General features: G+C 54.9%; 1 protein-coding gene across 2 annotated transcripts; it reads left to right on the top strand.

Annotated features, from left to right (window-relative positions):
• Positions 1-392: 392 nt before the first annotated feature.
• LOC138246581 (interferon-inducible GTPase 5-like) lies at positions 393-16,640 on the top strand. Of its 2 annotated transcripts, none has more exons than XM_069201268.1 (2): positions 393-1,119; positions 14,934-16,640. In XM_069201268.1, exon 2 carries the CDS (start codon positions 14,935-14,937, stop codon positions 16,168-16,170), a length of 1,236 nt encoding a protein of 411 aa, XP_069057369.1. In that variant the 5' UTR covers positions 393-1,119; position 14,934; the 3' UTR covers positions 16,171-16,640. The 2 variants fall into 2 exon arrangements, with proteins under 2 accessions (XP_069057369.1, XP_069057368.1); XM_069201267.1 differs by having other exon boundaries at positions 14,929-16,640.
• Positions 16,641-20,926: the final 4,286 nt, after the last annotated feature.

The following is a 20,926-nucleotide window of genomic DNA, read 5'->3' as shown; positions in this document are numbered from 1 at the left end:
ACCCTTTGTTGATGCCATTTTCAAGGAAAAAACACGAGCCCTCATCTTCAGCCCTTTTTTCACTTGTTTGAAAAAACGAAATTTTTGCTGCATTTTGGCAAATTTCTTTGTCTCCTTCAGGGGAACCCAAAAAGTCTGGGTACCTGTAGAATCCCTGGGATGTGGGGAAAAAATAACTAAAATTTGGCTTGCGTAGCTTATATAGACAAAAAGTTATGAGGGCCTAAAAGCGAAGATCCCCAAATAAACAAAAAAATCCCTGGCACCCGAGAAGGAAAAGTCCTGGCAGCGAAGGGGTTAAACATTGGCAGCGACGGGGTTAAACACCTCGTTTGAATCTGTGTTGCTGTGAGCGCTCGCGCATGCGCAGCATCGCGCTGGGGGAGCGGAGACGGACACACGAGCTGAAACATTCAGGAAGGAGCTGACTGAACAAGCCCCCTCTGACGTAGGGGGTGCAGATTCGGACGGGGGAGCGTCAAGCGTCAGAACACTCGGGGAACCACAAGTTTCGGTTTCCTATCAGAGGGCGGGGACCCCGAGCGGAAAACAGCAGCGGAGGAAGACAGCGCCTAGAGAGAGGAAGACAGCGCCTGAGAGAGAGGAAGACAGCGCCTAGAGAGAGGAAGACAGCGCCTGAGAGAGAGGAAGACAGCGCCTGAGAGAGAGGAAGACAGCGCCTGAGAGAGAGGAAGACAGCGCCTGAGAGAGGGAGGAAGACAGCGCCTGAGAGAGGGAGGAAGACAGCGCCTGAGAGAGGGAGGAAGACAGCGCCTGAGAGAGAGGAAGACAGCGCCTGAGAGAGAGGAAGACAGCGCCTGAGAGAGACCGGGGAGAGGAAGGAGAGAGACCGACAGAACCAGGGGGAAGAGAGCGCAGAGAACACAAGCGGGAAACAGGAAATAAGAGAAAGCGAAAGCGGGCGAGCAACAAGGGACACCGGGGAAGAGACAAGGACAGGGTGGAAGGAGGAGAAGGGAGGAAAGCAGACTGAAGAGTGGGACCCGCCGGTGACTGGAGGAGGAGAGACGGTCTGCGAAGGAGGGAGAAAAGAAAACTAAAGGCACAAGGGGACCTCGAGAGAACCGACCAGAAACGAAAACAGAGCAGCAGTCTCAGGTACCGCGGGGTAGGATCTCCCCTCCATCCCGTGCCCCGGGCTCTCTCCCTCCATCCCGTGCCCCGGGCTCTCTCCCTCCATCCCGTGCCCCGGGCTCCCTCCCTCCATCCCGTGCCCCGGGCTCTCTCCCTCCATCCCGTGCCCCGGGCTCTCTCCCTCCATCCCGTGCCCCGGGCTCTCTCCCTCCATCCCGTGCCCCGGGCTCCCTCCCCTCCATCCCGTGCCCCGGGCTCCCTCCCCTCCATCCCGTGCCCCGGGCTCCCTCCCTCCATCCCGTGCCCCGGGCTCTCTCCCCTCCATCCCGTGCCCCGGGCCCTCTCCCTCCATCCCGTGCCCCGGGCTCCCTCCTCCATCCCGTGCCCCGGGCTCTCTCCCTCCATCCCGTGCCCCGGGCTCTCTCCCTCCATCCCGTGCCCCGGGCTCCCTCCCTCCATCCCGTGCCCCGGGCTCCCTCCCCTCCATCCCGTGCCCCGGGCTCTCTCCCCTCCATCCCGTGCCCCGGGCTCTCTCCCTCCATCCCGTGCCCCGGGCTCTCTCCCTCCATCCCGTGCCCCGGGCTCTCTCCCTCCATCCCGTGCCCCGGGCTCTCTCCCTCCATCCCGTGCCCCGGGCTCCCTCCCTTCCATCCCGTGCCCCGGGCTCTCTCCTTCCATCCCGTGCCCCGGGCTCTCTCCTTCCATCCCGTGCCCCGGGCTCTCTCCTTCCATCCCGTGCCCCGGGCTCTCTCCCTCCATCCCGTGCCCCGGGCTCTCTCCCTCCATCCCGTGCCCCGGGCTCCCTCCCTCCATCCCGTGCCCCGGGCTCCCTCCCTCCATCCCGTGCCCCGGGCTCCCTCCCTCCATCCCGTGCCCCGGGCTCTCTCCCTCCATCCCGTGCCCCGGGCTCTCTCCTTCCATCCCGTGCCCCGGGCTCTCTCCTTCCATCCCGTGCCCCGGGCTCTCTCCTTCCATCCCGTGCCCCGGGCTCTCTCCCTCCATCCCGTGCCCCGGGCTCTCTCCCTCCATCCCGTGCCCCGGGCTCTCTCCCTCCATCCCGTGCCCCGGGCTCTCTCCCTCCATCCCGTGCCCCGGGCTCTCTCCCTCCATCCCGTGCCCCGGGCTCTCTCCCTCCATCCCGTGCCCCGGGCTCTCTCCCTCCATCCCGTGCCCCGGGCTCTCTCCCTCCATCCCGTGCCCCGGGCTCTCTCCCTCCATCCCGTGCCCCGGGCTCTCTCCCTCCATCCCGTGCCCCGGGCTCTCTCCCTCCATCTCCCTCCATCCCGTGCCCCGGGCTCCCTCCCCTTCATCCCGTGCCCCGGGCTCCCTCCCCTCCATCCCGTGCCCCGGGCTCTCTCCTTCCATCCCGTGCCCCGGGCTCTCTCCTTCCATCCCGTGCCCCGGGCTCTCTCCCTCCATCCCGTGCCCCGGGCTCTCTCCCTCCATCCCGTGCCCCGGGCTCTCTCCCTCCATCCCGTGCCCCGGGCTCTCTCCCTCCATCCCGTGCCCCGGGCTCTCTCCCTCCATCCCGTGCCCCGGGCTCTCTCCCTCCATCCCGTGCCCCGGGCTCTCTCCCTCCATCCCGTGCCCCGGGCTCTCTCCCTCCATCCCGTGCCCCGGGCTCTCTCCCTCCATCCCGTGCCCCGGGCTCTCTCCCTCCATCCCGTGCCCCGGGCTCTCTCCCTCCACCTCCCTCCATCCCGTGCCCCGGGCTCCCTCCCCTTCATCCCGTGCCCCGGGCTCCCTCCCCTCCATCCCGTGCCCCGGGCTCTCTCCCTCCATCCCGTGCCCCGGGCTCTCTCCCTCCATCCCGTGCCCCGGGCTCTCTCCCTCCATCCCGTGCCCCGGGCTCTCTCCCTCCATCCCGTGCCCCGGGCTCTCTCCCTCCATCCCGTGCCCCGGGCTCTCTCCCCTCCATCCCGTGCCCCGGGCTCTCTCCCCTTCCATCCCGTGCCCCGGGCTCTCTCCTTCCATCCCGTGCCCCGGGCTCTCTCCCTCCATCCCGTGCCCCGGGCTCTCTCCCTCCATCCCGTGCCCCGGGCTCTCTCCCTCCATCCCGTGCCCCGGGCTCTCTCCCTCCATCCCGTGCCCCGGGCTCTCTCCCTCCATCCCGTGCCCCGGGCTCTCTCCCTCCATCCCGTGCCCCGGGCTCTCTCCCTCCATCCCGTGCCCCGGGCTCTCTCCCTCCATCCCGTGCCCCGGGCTCTCTCCCTCCATCCCGTGCCCCGGGCTCTCTCCCTCCATCCCGTGCCCCGGGCTCTCTCCCTCCATCCCGTGCCCCGGGCTCTCTCCCTCCATCCCGTGCCCCGGGCTCTCTCCCTCCATCCCGTGCCCCGGGCTCTCCCCCTCCATCCCGTGCCCCGGGCTCTCCCCCTCCATCCCGTGCCCCGGGCTCTCCCCCTCCATCCCGTGCCCCGGGCTCTCCCCCTCCATCCCGTGCCCCGGGCTCTCTCCTCCATCCCGTGCCCCGGGCTCCCTCCTCCATCCCATGCCCCATCCCGTGCCCCGGGCTCTCTCCCTCCATCCCGTGCCCCGGGCTCTCTCCCTCCATCCCGTGCCCCGGGCTCTCCCCCTCCATCCCGTGCCCCGGGCTCTCCCCCTCCATCCCGTGCCCCGGGCTCTCTCCTCCATCCCGTGCCCCGGGCTCCCTCCTCCATCCCATGCCCCATCCCGTGCCCCGGGCTCTCTCCTCCATCCCGTGCCCCGGGCTCTCTCCCTCCATCCCGTGCCCCGGGCTCTCTCCCTCCATCCCGTGCCCCGGGCTCTCTCCCTCCATCCCATGCCCCGGGCTCTCTCCCTCCATCCCATGCCCCGGGCTCCCTCCCCTTCATCCCGTGCCCCATCCCGTGCCCCGGGCTCCCTCCTCCATCCCGAGCCCCGGGCTCTCTCCCTCCATCCCGTGCCCCGGGCTCTCTCCCTCCATCCCGTGCCCCGGGCTCTCTCCCTCCATCCCGTGCCCCGGGCTCTCTCCCTCCATCCCGTGCCCCGGGCTCTCTCCCTCCATCCCGTGCCCCGGGCTCTCTCCCTCCATCCCATGCCCCGGGCTCCCTCCCCTTCATCCCGTGCCCCGGGCTCTCTCCCTCCATCCCGTGCCCCGGGCTCTCTCCCTCCATCCCGTGCCCCGGGCTCCCTCCCCTTCATCCCGTGCCCCGGGCTCTCTCCCTCCATCCCGTGCCCCGGGCTCCCTCCCCTCCATCCCGAGCCCCGGCCTCTCTCCCTCCATCCCGAGCCCCGGCCTCTCTCCCTCCATCCCGTGCCCCGGGCTCTCTCCCTCCATCCCGTGCCCCATCCCGTGCCCCGGGCTCCCTCCTCCATCCCGAGCCCCGGGCTCTCTCCCTCCATCCCGTGCCCCGGGCTCTCTCCCTCCATCCCGTGCCCCGGGCTCTCTCCCTCCATCCCGTGCCCCGGGCTCTCTCCCTCCATCCCGTGCCCCGGGCTCTCTCCCTCCATCCCGTGCCCCGGGCTCTCTCCCTCCATCCCATGCCCCGGGCTCCCTCCCCTTCATCCCGTGCCCCGGGCTCTCTCCTTCCATCCCGTGCCCCGGGCTCTCTCCTTCCATCCCGTGCCCCGGGCTCTCTCCTTCCATCCCGTGCCCCGGGCTCTCTCCCTCCATCCCGTGCCCCGGGCTCTCTCCCTCCATCCCGTGCCCCGGGCTCTCTCCCTCCATCCCGTGCCCCGGGCTCTCTCCCTCCATCCCGTGCCCCGGGCTCTCTCCCTCCATCCCGTGCCCCGGGCTCTCTCCCTCCATCCCGTGCCCCGGGCTCTCTCCCTCCATCCCGTGCCCCGGGCTCTCTCCCTCCATCCCGTGCCCCGGGCTCTCTCCCTCCATCCCGTGCCCCGGGCTCTCTCCCTCCATCCCGTGCCCCGGGCTCTCTCCCTCCATCCCGTGCCCCGGGCTCTCTCCCTCCATCCCGTGCCCCGGGCTCTCTCCCTCCATCCCGTGCCCCGGGCTCTCTCCCTCCATCCCGTGCCCCGGGCTCTCTCTCTCCATCCCGTGCCCCGGGCTCTCTCTCTCCATCCCGTGCCCCGGGCTCTCTCCCTCCATCCCGTGCCCCGGGCTCTCTCCCTCCATCCCGTGCCCCGGGCTCTCTCCCTCCATCCCGTGCCCCGGGCTCTCTCCTTCCATCCCGTGCCCCGGGCTCCCTCCTCCATCCCGTGCCCCATCCCGTGCCCCGGGCTCTCTCCCTCCATCCCGTGCCCCGGGCTCTCTCCCTCCATCCCGTGCCCCGGGCTCTCTCCCTCCATCCCGTGCCCCGGGCTCTCTCCCTCCATCCCGTGCCCCGGGCTCTCTCCCTCCATCCCGTGCCCCGGGCTCTCTCCCTCCATCCCGTGCCCCGGGCTCTCTCCCCTCCATCCCGTGCCCCGGGCTCTCTCCCCTCCATCCCGTGCCCCGGGCTCTCTCCCCTCCATCCCGTGCCCTCTCCCCTCCATCCCGTGCCCCGGGCTCTCTCCCCTCCATCCCGTGCCCCGGGCTCTCTCCCCTCCATCCCGTGCCCCGGGCTCTCTCCCCTCCATCCCGTGCCCCGGGCTCTCTCCCCTCCATCCCGTGCCCTCTCCCCTCCATCCCGTGCCCCGGGCTCTCTCCCCTCCATCCCGTGCCCCGGGCTCTCTCCCCTCCATCCCGTGCCCTCTCCCCTCCATCCCGTGCCCCGGGCTCTCTCCCTCCATCCCGTGCCCCGGGCTCTCTCCCTCCATCCCGTGCCCCGGGCTCCCTCCTCTTCATCCCGTGCCCCGGGCTCTCTCCCTCCATCCCGTGCCCCGGGCTCTCTCCCTCCATCCCGTGCCCCGGGCTCTCTCCCTCCATCCCGTGCCCCGGGCTCTCTCCCTCCATCCCGTGCCCCGGGCTCCCTCCTTCCATCCCGTGCCCTGGGCTCCCTCCCCTTCATCTCGTGCCCCGGGCTCCCTCCCCTTCATCTCGTGCCCCGGGCTCCCTCCCCTTCATCTCGTGCCCCGGGCTCCCTCCCCTCCATCCCGTGCCCCGGGCTCCCTCCCCTCCATCCCGTGCCCCGGGCTCCCTCCCCTCCATCCCGTGCCCCGGGCTCCCTCCCCTCATCCCGTGCCCCGGGCTCCCTCCCCTCCATCCCGTGCCCCGGGCTCCCTCCCTCCATCCCGTGCCCCGGGCTCTCTCCCTCCATCCCGTGCCCCGGGCTCTCTCCCTCCATCCCGTGCCCCGGGCTCTCTCTCCCTCCATCCCGTGCCCCGGGCTCCCTCTCCCTCCATCCCGTGCCCCGGGCTCCCTCTCCCTCCATCCCGTGCCCCGGGCTCCCTCTCCCTCCATCCCGTGCCCCGGGCTCCCTCTCCCTCCATCCCGTGCCCCGGGCTCCCTCTCCCTCCATCCCGTGCCCCGGGCTCCCTCTCCCTCCATCCCGTGCCCCGGGCTCCCTCTCCCTCCATCCCGTGCCCCGGGCTCCCTCTCCCTCCATCCCGTGCCCCGGGCTCCCTCTCCCTCCATCCCGTGCCCCGGGCTCCCTCTCCCTCCATCCCGTGCCCCGGGCTCCCTCTCCCTCCATCCCGTGCCCCGGGCTCCCTCTCCCTCCATCCCGTGCCCCGGGCTCCCTCTCCCTCCATCCCGTGCCCCGGGCTCCCTCTCCCTCCATCCCGTGCCCCGGGCTCCCTCTCCCTCCATCCCGTGCCCCGGGCTCCCTCCCCTCCATCCCGTGCCCCGGGCTCCCTCCCCTTCATCCCGTGCCCCGGGCTCTCTCCCTCCATCCCGTGCCCCGGGCTCTCTCCCTCCATCCCGTGCCCCGGGCTCTCTCCCTCCATCCCGTGCCCCGGGCTCTCTCCCTCCATCCCGTGCCCCGGGCTCTCTCCCTCCATCCCGTGCCCCGGGCTCTCTCCCTCCATCCCGTGCCCCGGGCTCCCTCCCCTTCATCCCGTGCCCCGGGCTCCCTCCCCTTCATCCCGTGCCCCGGGCTCCCTCCCCTTCATCCCGTGCCCCGGGCTCCCTCCCCTTCATCCCGTGCCCCGGGCTCTCTCCCTCCATCCCGTGCCCCGGGCTCTCTCCCTCCATCCCGTGCCCCGGGCTCTCTCCCTCCATCCCGTGCCCCGGGCTCTCTCCCTCCATCCCGTGCCCCGGGCTCTCTCCCTCCATCCCGTGCCCCGGGCTCTCTCCCTCCATCCCGTGCCCCGGGCTCTCTCCCTCCATCCCGTGCCCCGGGCTCTCTCCCATCCCGTGCCTGTCAGGTGCGCCCAGCCCGGGCCACACGTCACCTTCAGTGGGGCGCGTGAGAGCTGGGGTTCCAACCCCCAGCCTACACTGGGAATAAGCATTGGCAAAGCCAACCGGTCGCTGCTACTGCACGCACTGATGTTGTTTACCGCAGCGAGGGAACAAAATACGATTATTTTCCATTTAGTATGCATATAGGAGTTAAAGATTTGAATCCGACAATCGTGTGAACTTTTCCGACATAAAAAAGTACCCTCATGCAACCAGTTCAGGCACTTGCCAGGTAGGCGGAACAATACTGTAAATAGCCAATGACATGAGGTGAGAGAGTTATACTGCTCTAAATGGAGCCAAAGTTCCACAGTGCAGGCGATATACTTTAAACAAGCATTTGCAATGCAATCGGTCTCGCATTTGCTCCGTTAGAGCTATTAGTGTTGTCAATTCCTAACTGGACTTTTATTGCCATATACATTGAAAATGAAAAGTAAAACAGTTGACATAAGCAAGCCAATTCAAAATGCCACGGCTGCCATGAGCATGAGTGCGAAGGAGAAACACAAAATGGAAAAGAAGTTTGCTTGCAGTTAAACGTGTGGGTAAACATGCAATTATCCATGTAACAGGGTCGTTGGCCAAGGCGGTATCGAAACTGCCCCAAGGAGGGACAAAAGTAAAGCATTTACTAATGATAACAAAGGTATTTTGAAAGGCAAGCTCATGAACAAGTGATAGTGATGGGCGTGCGGTGGGCGTGGTTAAAAGCCCACAGATAGATTACAACACATCAGAGCGCTCGTGCACTTGACCCTAAAGGTAGAAACAACAGGGGCTGGTCTGTGTTTTAAGGTGCTGTCAATCTGCTACTTGGCCGTTGGTAAGCGTTCAGTGGGAGGTCTACAGGATGAGATGGCCGAGGGCGGTGGAGGTGGGAGGCCCCTCCTCAATAGCCAGCCACACCCTAAGCATCAGCCCTGTTGTCCGTTTAAGGCAGTAATTACTGAACATCCTTTCACGTCCCCCTCCAACCCTGCCTACCTTCAAACATTGCCTTTACTTAAAATGATTTCCATTCTAACCAACCTCTTTCATATTGAAGATATGTCACGCTGAATACTGGCCTCTTCGGATTTTGTTTAGGACATCCATCGCTGTTAAGAGGATGGTGGCAGATAGCAAGGAACAACGTGTTTTGCCCAGAGGCGCAATGTTTGGACAATTGTGGAAGCCCTGACTGCAGGCTGCAGTGCAAACTTCCTGGTACTACAGGGGGCACCTTGGTGAACGGACCACCTCCACTCTAAAATCTAGTGGTGGCGCACATGGAGTTATTGCTAAGAGGCTTTCATCACATTATTACAGCCATCCTTTGGATTTTCCCTCTTTGCAGTTTTATATAGCGCAAACCAGCCGGTGTTGGAGCACTTAACATAGGTACCATTTACATTACACAACGTCATATTAATTTTTTTAGGCAAGGAGAGATTGCACTGTTCTTGGTGTCTTTAATGGCCATTATCATATGTTTGAAGGCGGGTTATGCATCTTGAATGCAGCCTTCATCACCACTAGGTGGGGCATCTCCCCTTATCTGCTGCGTCCGCTGGCTTCTTGCAGCCCAAAACGCATATTTGTCCATCCTTTTGCTACATGTTCTTCACTGTACGACCACACCCCATCTCCAATGCTGTAGAGTCTCCGTTCCTCATTTATCAGCCCTCCCCTGCTTCTTGGCGCATACAACCGTGTAGTCAGTCTCTTAGGGGGCGGGGGCACAGTCGCAGTGTCCGGTGAGGTTATTCCTCACCGCCCACTCAGGTGCACGATGTCCTATGGTTCCTTGTGGCCCCTCTTGTTTAGCAGTTTAGGCCTGGGATTACCATTCACACAGCATCCCCTGGATATATTCAATGTTTAGCTGGTCCCCCAGCCTCCCATTTCTAGGGATGAGGACTGTGAGAACAAAAGGGGACGGGGGAGCCTTGGACGGGTGTACTGGGAGGTAATCACGACCCTTCCACAGGATGCACCCACACTTCCCTTGCCTATAGAAGATCGTATGACCCCCATGCTAGGGGGGGTTCACTCTGTCCACAAAAGACCCACCTACATATCGTCACTTTCATTCTTCAGAAGTCTTCTCCAGTGCTTAATTTGTAAATAAAAAGGTGCCGGTGCTCAAGGCTGTCCTCTTAAACACGCGGCTGCTGCAATTAAATGTGTGAACACAGAATACTAATCCTGAAGCCACCTCGGGCCTCTTCAGTCCATTTATAGCCACTCCCTGCACCTTCAGCTCTCTCTTGCAGCTTCCTGCCTTTCCCCTTTCTGACGCTTTTTCGTTTTTCTCTTCCTCCGTCTTTCCCACGTGTCTTTTGCTCGCAGTAAATGCTTGAGACACAAAACTAAGCACCGGCCCTCAGAAATAAGTGCCGGTGCTCAGCACCGGAAACAGCAAGCACAAATTAAGCACTGGTCTTCTTTCCCCTCCAAGAGTCGTTTACTTCCACATTCACACCATCCCAACTGGCCAGGGAGGGGTGGAACGCCTCAGGACGCCCAGCTCTTCCAGCCGCACCTCAACCCACGGTCATCAACTGCTGCCCATCTCGCCACCCACATCACCCCTCCAGTCAGGGATGGAATACTTTATTTTCTGCGTGATGTGGGTTCTTTATAAGCCTGCACTCAGTTTTGGCAAGTCACTGTCGGCCATTTTGTGGATATCGACCAAGGAGGGTCAGGACTCCTGATCGCTGCACTCATGGCCACAGCGCTCGTGGTCTTTTCACAGATGAATGCGGTCAGTCATCCATCCCCACCACATTTTAGCCTCTTCATATATTGTCAGTTTTCAGATAGGACATTTGGGGGATTATGTCTCCCGTTGATGGGAGTTTCAACAGTCAGGAGCCGTCTTGCTGGCCATGCCCCTGTCCCGTGCACTTCAACCAGCCACAAGATTCTTATGTCAGCATTCATTCTGTCTCTTGCAACTCACTGCATGATGCTCTCCCGGCTCCTTTGACTCACCTGACAGGAAATGGGGAGTTTTGTTATTCCTAAACTAGTATGGCTCTATCCCAGTCCACCATGGTGGAACCATTTCCTGTATGTCACTTCCTCTGCCTTTCTGTTCAACTTCCTGGTTCTCCCTATTTAAAGACCTTGAACCTGCTCGTCATGTGCCGAACATGCTCCCGTAACTGTGTGGCGGTGTTTTACTCCCTCCTGCATCCTTTCTCTCGGGACCTTGCTCCTTCTCCTGGAACCCTGCACCATCTGGATCCCATCCTCATCTGTTCTGGTCCAGGGTGTGTGAGAGCAGCTTCTCTTCTTGGGGTCTCCTGTCTGCCCGGAAGTTTTTTATGCGGCCTTTAAGTGCCCTGCAGAGAGAGGCCTGTGCTTCCATACCGTACTTGGAACTGACATTTGGGTGACAGTGCACGGTGATCTGTGACAGTACACAGTGATTTGTGATAGTGCACAGTGATCTATGACGGTGATCGGTGACAGTGCATGGTGATCTATGGCAGTGCTCGATGTGACAGTGCTCGGTGATCTGTGACAGTACACGGTGATCTGTGACAGTACACGGTGATTTGTGATAGTGCACAGTGATCTATGATGGTGATCGGTGACAGTGCATGGTGATCTATGGCAGTGCTCGATGTGACAGTGCTCGGTGATCTGTGACAGTGCTCGGTGATCTGTGACAGTGCTCGGTGATCTGTGACAGTGCTCGGTGATGTATGACGTAGCACGGTGATGTATAACAGTAAACGGTGATGTATGACAGTGCGCTGTAATGTTTGAGAGTGCGCAGTGATGTATGACAGTGCGCAGTGATCCGTGACAGTGCACGGCGATGTATGACAGTGCGCGGTGATCCGTGACAGTGCACGGCGATGTATGACAGTGCTCGGTGATGTATGACAGTGCTCCCCCCCCACCACACACACACACACTGCAAGATACCTTATCTAGAATGAGACCCTGGTCTGTACTCTTGCCCCTCCACCCCCCCCCCACACACACACACACGATCTACTCTCTTTCTCTCACACGCGCACTCTCTCTTTCTCTCTCTCTCACACACACACACACACACACACACACACACAGACACATTATCTAGAAAGAGGCCCTGGACTCTAACCCCCCCCCCCCCCCCGCCCACCACACACACACACCCTGCAGGGCGCCTTATCAAGAAAGAGGCCCAGGACTGTACACCCCACTCACTCTGCACAAGATCTATCTAGAGCAGAGGTCTTCAAACATTTTGATGCCGGGGCCCCCTCTTCAAAAGATTTAGGTGTAAGGACCCCCTCCTGATAAAAAAATATAGAACCTGGAACTCCTCATCATCAACAGTAATAAACATCCCCATTTCCCACAGCAAATCATTTTTACTGTGAGGAAAAAATATTAAACAGTGTTTAGTAAATCAAAGATCAGTGAGTGTGGGGGCGTGGTCAAGGGTGTGGCTAAAAACAAAGGTCCTCATTTATTAGGAATTGACATGGGGAAGAGCTGCAAGTCTTCTTGCTACACTGCCACACTCCAATACAAAAGGGCAGGAATGGACCGTATTTATGAAATACAGTAAATTTCTGTCCTTTTCCCCTGCGCTGGCACACAATTGCTGCCTAGTGCCAACATAGGCAGGATTGCATTTGTGCAGGAAGGGGCACCTTCCTGCAGAAAAACAATCCAGAAAGGCATTGTACCTCTTTTTACATGTGTGGCAGATAGCAGCACACATGGAAAGAGAAAAAAACAAGGAGAAATTAAAAATGTCTCCTCATTATGCGTGCTCTTGGGAGACGTAAGGTTTTGGTACTGCTCCAGTTTACGTGATTTTGTAAATCTGGGGCAGTGTCAAAATCCATCTGTGTTGCATAGGAACACCCACCACAACGCCCGTGGAACACCTCCTTGATGGAAAGTAAGGCAATGCAGCAACTTGCACTGCCTTGCCTTACTCCATATCTACAAGGCCATTCAATCCACTCAGGGTGGCTTTGAGTCAGCTCATAGGTACGATTGAGAGGCTAGTGATGCTGGAGCATTAAAAAAAAGTGATGCTCCAGCAGCGCAAACCTCTCCGAAATAAACCCAAAATATTCTCTAAATTTTTTAAGTCTTTCACCGCCAGGTAGCTACATATAAATTAATAGCCAGCTGAAATTAAAAATAAATAAAATAAAGTTGTTACTCATTGGGAAATGCACTGTAGTGCATTATGAAACCTCTATTAGTTAATGCACTGCAGAGGTCTGTGTTTAACCGGAGTGCAACAGAACTAAATCTTTGTTAGTACAGTTGAGAATAGTGACTTGTGTATTTTTAGTGCCATGAGGTCACATCCTGTGACAGAAAGCACAGTGAATCTATAAAAAGGCATTATTTTATACTTGCATTGCACACAGTATAAGATACACCACTACAAAAAGGTTTATTATAAAACTGTGCTTCCAAAATGTGGATTTAAGTAACATCAGAGCATATGCAATACCTTTTTTTAATAGCTGTCCCTTCAACACCTCCAGGAGAAGTAAGCGCTGTGTAAATACAATTACAATTAAAAGCATGCACTTCACAGCTCAGTTGTTAACTCTTCGCACTATCCATCAAAAGAAATAAATATTTGTCCTCACAAAGCTTTGATCTTTTAAAGCTGCTCCCAAGCACCCTTTACATTTGCAGATCAGCTTGTAGAGCACATTTGCTTTTCATTCAGGAAGCAGAAACCCTGGGCTGAAAGTCTCCTTAGCTGTCTGTGCAGCTTTCGCAGCACAGGAGACTCAAATTAAAGTTCAGCTGCAGTATTTTAAGGATCAGCTGGGGGAATGTGAGACCCCCTTTCCAGGTCTCCACAGCCCCCCCTGGGGGTCCCGACACCCAGATTGAAGACCTCTGATCTAGAGAGAGACCCCATAACTCTACTTTACTCTTTCTGGAGGAGAGCATGTGTAAATTGAGACCCATGGCTGTAGTCCTCACTCTGGAGGAGACATAGGCTACAAGGATGTCCAGGGCCGCACTCACCCACACCTTTAGGAGTGAGCTTTTAACAGATATAAAACATTAGAGCAGGTTTCCAGGAGCACATTTCTGGTGGGTCAGGAAAGTCCAAGCAATAAATAAAGATGGCTTCCAATTCTGTATTTATCTTGTCACATTTGCTGCTCAAAGACAGATGTCAGATGTCAGGCTATGTCTCCTGACAAATTACTGCTCATTTTTTTAAAGACAGGGGTTGGTGTTTACAAGCTACTCTCACCTTACAGACAGAGAAAGAAAAGTAAAGGCAATGAATGTGACAACCTGTCACATAATTTACTCTGTGAAAGGAAAGGCTGTAGGATTTCAGTTTTTTGTTAGGCCAACAAAATGTAACTGCCTATAAATGAACAGTACATATTCGGCAGTTGGGACAGCAAAAATGAGCACATTTTTAGTAATTCTGAATCTTGATGGAAACAAATATTTTAATAGGATAAAAACAGATGAAAACACTCTGCAACTGTATTTTGACACATTATAATTTGTATGCAGTATATTGTTAGCAGTAAAACTGTATGTGCAATTTTTCATGCCCATTTGAATGGAAAATGTGCTGTAAATGACAGTGCAGTACACACAACGCTTTCTCTGCGTAAAATAATCGCCAGGCTCATGTCCAATAAAGCTAGGTGGGTTACAAATGTTTGTCATACTAAAAATTGTTTCTAACAAGTTTAGGAAGCATAGTGTTGGAGACTACACTTCCCACTTGCTCTGAAGTAGGCCAAATAAAACGTTGAACAGACATAGGGGGTTATTCTAACTTTGGAGGAGGTGTTAATCTGTCCCAAAAGTGACGGAAAAGTGACGGATTTACCACCAGCCGTATTACGAGTCCATTATATCCTATGGAACTCGTAATACGGCTGGTGGTATATCCGTCACTTTACCGTCACTTTTGGGACGGATTAACACTCCTCCAAAGTTAGAATAACCCCCATAGTGACTCCATTTCACTTGTCATCTCCAAAGGCGAAGCTTCCAAAGTGAAACATGAAAACAACACTACCTCATTTGTCTGTTTTAAGCTATTTTTCGACAGAGAGAGCAAACATTGCAAGTGCAGAGAGACTTCAGTCTCACGTCACCATTACAAAAGTTATTGTTCACTCTCCACTCAGTCGCTACAGAAGAGCCCCTTCTAGAGAGTTGCCAAGGTTTGATTGGTCATGAGTGGATCCACCCTGGACCATACATCCAGAGAAAATGAAATAGAATACTATCCTTGCTCTCAAGGTGATACACCAATAGACACCTACCCCATGGAGACATCAGTGCTTTAAAGGGCATTGAGACCAAACTCCTCTCCCCCTCCTTACAGGTACCCTATAAAAACAGGGGCTAGGCTGGTCATTAAATATGTTCAGATACACTCACCTGTAGAGTCTTGTAGAAAGGCACCCACCTTAGGCTATGCGCCGACACTGAATACCACTTCTTTCCCCAATTGAGTCCTCGCCTCGAAGATGCAACATGGAAAGGAGTCTAATGCCACATCTTCAACACTCAGTCTTGCCATTTTAACTTTAAAGTAGTGTGCTTATGGCAGTAAGAACTAACTGCATATTTTCGCTTTTCTTTCCCTTTCTAAGGGCAGGATGTGTGCGATGGAGGTTCGGGAGCTGGATATGAAGGAGATGAGTACAATGATTCAATCCAAGGTGGTATCGGAAGTCTCCAACCAGATCCAGTCCCTCCTGAGGTCACTGGAGACCACCACACTTGACATCGCCATTACTGGGGAGTCTGGTGCCGGGAAATCCACCTTCATAAATGCCATGCGCAACCTTGGTGATGAAGAGCCCGGGGCTGCTAAAACTGGTGTCACAGAGACCACCATGGTGGCCGAGGGCTACCCACATCCAAAGCTACCGACTGTTCAGCTCTGGGATCTGCCAGGCATCGGAACACCCAACTTTCAGGCAACTCAGTACCTGCAGCAAGTAAACTTTGAAAAATACGACTTCTATATCCTTCTTGCCTCCGGACGTTTTCGTGAGAACCATGCAAGCCTCGCAAGGAGCATCAGGGAAATGAACAAAAACTTCTACTTTGTACGGTCAAAGATAGACCAGGATATGGAGGCATGCAAGAGAAGAAAGAAGGCCAAGTTCTCTGAGGCGCAGGTCCTCAATGAGATACGTGAAGACTGCATCCGCAGCTTGGAAAAGGCAGGGGTGGAGGACCCCAAGGTCTTCTTGTTGTCTAGCTTTGAACTCCATAAATATGATTTTCAGAAGCTCCACAATACACTTGTTGATGAACTTACAGGGCAGAAGAGGCATGTGCTACTTCTGTCCCTGCCTAACATCACTGCTGAGGTCATCGAGAAGAAGAAAGAGTCACTGAAGAGACACGTTTGGAAGAAGGCCCTGAGCACCTGCATCATCTCCGTCCTTCCTAATCACCCCGTGGACTGCAGCATCCCTTCGCTGATAGAGACTCTGAGCAGCTACCAGAAGCACTTTGGCCTTGATGATGAGTCCCTTCTAGCGCTGTCCAAAAGAGCAAATGCCGCGCCCTATGATCTCAAGCGCCAGATAAGGTCTATGCTGGGAAAGGACCTTTCTCGGCACAAGGTGCAGACAGTTCTGAAAGATGCTGCCCAGAGTGGGCAAATGGTGGCAAGCATGGTGAGGTCCCGTGTGCCAATTCTCAGCCATATTGTTTCTGGGGGCATATCCTTTGTGGCAGCATACACCCTTCTAAACAGTGCCCTGGATGAATTCTGCCAGGACACCCAAAGGGTGCTCAAGACAGCCTTTGGTGAGGAGGAGGTGGGCATGGACCAGTCCTATGAGGTGCCTGACCCAGGATTTTTCTACTTTGACTAAAGTGCTGTAGAAGATCATCATGTAAAGCAACCAGAAAGCCCTGAGCTGGAGGTTGGCGCAGATGGACAGATGAATCAACGTTTTCTATTTAATAGTTCCCTCTGACCTACGATTTTATCTTGAGAATGTTTTCTACCTGAAAGTGCCAAATTGAGAGAAGGAATATGCAAACTCAGTAGTCTTGTACAAACCTTAATAGAAAAAGCACAATCAAACATATTTCTATAATGTACATTTCTATGTTTAGCAGAGTGTACACACATACAAATTTAACTTTCCTAAAATGTAGAAGAAATTGTTTGCTTTGGTTTTCTTTGTTGTGAATAATTTAGTTTTCTCAAGTTGCAGTGGTCTCTTATTTTTACTTTGCTGGTATAAACATGATTTGCTGAATCTGTGGCTAAGTATTTCAGTTTGTATTTGGTCTAATATTTCCAAACAAACAAAATAAAACTTCAATGTTAAATCCAGTAGATGAAAGACATATGTGAGAAAGCTTTGCTTGAATCCTCCTTGGAAAAGGCAAATGGATCAAGGAATATAGAACAAGATATCAACTGTTCCTTCCTGAAATATGCATGGCTAGACTCTAGAGCATTCCTTGAATTAATAAAACCACTGTGATGATCATGAGTTGATGGATCCCTCTGAGAGACACCAATTTATGAATTTTCAACTGGTGGTCATCTCTGGTTGTGTATTATAAGGAGATGTCGTTCCGGCGGCTATTAAAAACTTAGTTCTTTTAGTTTGTGTCCCAAAGCCGTATATTCAAAGGTTTTTCTGTATAGCACTGGTAGGCCTTCGGGTAGCTATGCACTCCATAGATTTTCATAACATAACTGCCAGGCCAGCCTCCCCCCACTCAAAACCTGAACACAAGCAAGCCAAGATGAGTTTTGCCCTTATTAGCGCTCCCCAGTGGGGTTTAGCTCGGTTCCAGTGCGATAGTATGCATGGGACAGAAGCCTGAGAGTGTTTGTCAAGGTGACACAGTTTCTAGCTGGAGCCTTCCTTATGTCGTTCCTTAATTATTACTGTAGGATGGCAGAGGACCTCTAGGTGCAGAGATCTGTCTAACACTAAATTGTACTCATGCATTGGGTGCTTCTTCTGAGAGACAGCCCAGTTTCTAACAGCAATGAGAAGCATCACTTTACACAGATTGTGTCTGGAGAGCAGGCTGAGAAAGACACTTGAAAGAGAACCACACCAAGCCAATTATGATGTTTGAGAAGATAGATGCACATATGCTGCCTAGAAAGTGTGTATAAAAATGGGAGTCGAACCAACCCACTTTGTTCCATTTCCAAATTCTTCATGACCGAGGAAGGGAGTGTTCCACATATTATTCCAAGAGCTTCTGGGCAACCAAGTCTGGTGTTTGCCTGACATCTTATCTGAGGGACATTACCTGAATTCTGCACTTTCTGCTGGAGGAACTGAGAATCTGTCTTGTGCCTAAATGTGTGCCTCTGTGCTGTGCTGAGGGAGAGAGAGAGTGTACCTGACCTTGCAAGAAAAGAAACTGTGAAGATGAGAAGCCCGGTGTGTGGATCACCCAGAGGAAGCAAATGCCGACAGTGAGTGAAACCCGGAATGAACCATTTCTTGAGGGTGTCCCACCATTTTCTCTGTGTGAGTCTAGATCCAGGGTTCTTCAATGTCGGTCCTGGAGAGCCAAATCCATGCCAGGTTTTAGCATATCCACATTGCGATGAAACCTGTATAAGCTGCAAAGGCGGCGACTGCTTTGCAAGGAGCGCTGCCCTTGAACCCAGCGCTAAACTGGGGACCCGTTACCGATTTGATCGCTCTGTCCAAGAGGCCTCTGATATCTCCCCAGGGGGCTCTCTGACCAAACAGTAATGGGTCCGTTAAGAGGGTGAGACTCCTTGAAAGTCAACTGGTCATTGATTCTGGCCACGATGTGTGACTCCCTTGAAGTGCCAATAAAGCCTCTTCAAGCATACCAATGTGTGGCTCCATCGAAGCCAACAGGACCACTGAAACTGTTTAAGGAGTGAGACTCCATTGAATCCAGCAGGACCACTGAAACTGTTTAAGGAGTGAGACTCCATTGAATCCAGCAGGACCACTGAAACTGTTTAAGGAGTGAGACTCCATCGATGTCAACAGGACCACTGAAACTGTTTAAGGAGTGAGACTCCATCCATGCCAACAGGACCACTGAAACTGTTTGAGTGAGACTCCATCGATGTCAACAGGACCACTGAAACTGTTTAAGGAGTGAGACTCCATCCATGCCAACAGGACCACTGAAACTGTTTAAGGAGTGAGACTCCATTGAATCCAGCAGGACCACTGAAACTGTTTAAGGAGTGAGACTCCATTGAATCCAGCAGGACCACTGAAACTGTTTAAGGAGTGAGACTCCATCCATGCCAACAGGACTACTGAAACTGTTTAAGGAGTGAGACTCCACCCATGCCAACAGGACCACTGAAACTCTTTAAGGAGTGAGACTCCACCCATGCCAACAGGACCACTGAAACTGTTTAAGGAGTGAGACTCCATCCATGCCAACAGGACCACTGAAACTGTTTAAGGAGTGAGACTCCATCCATGCCAACAGGACCACTGAAACTGTTTAAGGAGTGAGACTCCATCGATGTCAACAGGACCACTGAAACTGTTTAAGGAGTGAGACTCCATTGAATCCAGCAGGACCACTGAAACTGTTTAAGGAGTGAGACTCCATCCATGCCAACAGGACCACTGAAACTGTTTAAGGAGTGAGACTCCATTGAATCCAGCAGGACCACTGAAACTGTTTAAGGAGTGAGACTCCATCCATGCCAACAGGACCACTGAAACTGTTTAAGGAGTGAGACTCCACCCATGCCAACAGGACCACTGAAACTGTTTAAGGAGTGAGACTCCATCCATGCCAACAGGACCACTGAAACTGTTTAAGGAGTGAGACTCCATTGAATCCAGCAGGACCACTGAAACTGTTTAAGGAGTGAGACTCCATCCATGCCAACAGGACCACTGAAACTGTTTAAGGAGTGAGACTCCATTGAATCCAGCAGGACCACTGAAACTGTTTAAGGAGTGAGACTCCATTGAATCCAGCAGGACCACTGAAACTGTTTAAGGAGTGAGACTCCATCCATGCCAACAGGACCACTGAAACTGTTTAAGGAGTGAGACTCCATCCATGCCAACAGGACCACTGAAACTGTTTAAGGAGTGAGACTCCATCGATGTCAACAGGACCACTGAAACTGTTTAAGGAGTGAGACTCCATCCATGCCAACAGGACCACTGAAACTGTTTAAGGAGTGAGACTCCATTGAATCCAGCAGGACCACTGAAACTGTTTAAGGAGTGAGACTCCATCGATGTCAGCAGGACCACTGAAACTGTTTAAGGAGTGAGACTCAATCCATGCCAACAGGACCACTGAAACTGTTTAAGGAGTGAGACTCCATTGAATCCAGCAGGACCACTGAAACTGTTTAAGGAGTGAGACTCCATTGAATCCAGCAGGACCACTGAAACTGTTTAAGGAGTGAGACTCCATCGATGTCAGCAGGACCACTGAAACTGTTTAAGGAGTGAGACTCCATCGATGTCAACAGGACCACTGAAACTGTTTAAGGAGTGAGACTCCATCGATGTCAGCAGGACCACTGAAACTGTTTAAGGAGTGAGACTCCATCCATGCCAACAGGACCACTGAAACTGTTTAAGGAGTGAGACTCCATCGATGTCAACAGGACCACTGAAACTGTTTAAGGAGTGAGACTCCATCCATGCCAACAGGACCACTGAAACTGTTTAAGGAGTGAGACTCCATTGAATCCAGCAGGACCACTGAAACTGTTTAAGGAGTGAGACTCCATCGATGTCAGCAGGACCACTGAAACTGTTTAAGGAGTGAGACTCCATCCATGCCAACAGGACCACTGAAACTGTTTAAGGAGTGAGACTCCATTGAATCCAGCAGGACCACTGAAACTGTTTAAGGAGTGAGACTCCATTGAATCCAGCAGGACCACTGAAACTGTTTAAGGAGTGAGACTCCATCGATGTCAGCAGGACCACTGAAACTGTTTAAGGAGTGAGACTCCATCGATGTCAACAGGACCACTGAAACTGTTTAAGGAGTGAGACTCCATCGATGTCAGCAGGACCACTGAAACTGTTTAAGGAGTGAGACTCCATCCATGCCAACAGGACCACTGAAACTGTTTAAGGAGTGAGACTCCATCGATGTCAACAGGACCACTGAAACTGTTTAAGGAGTGAGACTCCATCCATGCCAACAGGACCACTGAAACTGTTTAAGGAGTGAGACTCCATTGAATCCAGCAGGACCACTGAAACTGTTTAAGGAGTGAGACTCCATTGAATCCAGCAGGACCACTGAAACTGTTTAAGGAGTGAGACTCCATCGATGTCAGCAGGACCACTGAAACTGTTTAAGGAGTGAGACTCAATCCATGCCAACAGGACCACTGAAACTGTTTAAGGAGTGAGACTCCATTGAATCCAGCAGGACCACTGAAACTGTTTAAGGAGTGAGACTCCATCCATGCCAACAGGACCACTGAAACTGTTTAAGGAGTGAGACTCCATTGAATCCAGCAGGACCACTGAAACTGTTTAAGGAGTGAGACTCCATTGAATCCAGCAGGACCACTGAAACTGTTTAAGGAGTGAGACTCCATCCATGCCAACAGGACCACTGAAACTGTTTAAGGAGTGAGACTCCATCCATGCCAAC

Source organism: Pleurodeles waltl, chromosome 7 (genome assembly GCF_031143425.1).
Source record: "Pleurodeles waltl isolate 20211129_DDA chromosome 7, aPleWal1.hap1.20221129, whole genome shotgun sequence".
Classification (NCBI taxonomy): Eukaryota; Metazoa; Chordata; class Amphibia; order Caudata; family Salamandridae; genus Pleurodeles; species Pleurodeles waltl.
This window is presented reverse-complemented; position numbering and strand designations above follow the sequence as displayed.

Bases quoted from the DNA above. Each gene is read 5' to 3' on its own strand.
- LOC138246581 (XM_069201268.1), top strand. From the start codon at position 14,935: ATGTGTGCGATGGAGGTTCGGGAGCTGGATATGAAGGAGATGAGTACA.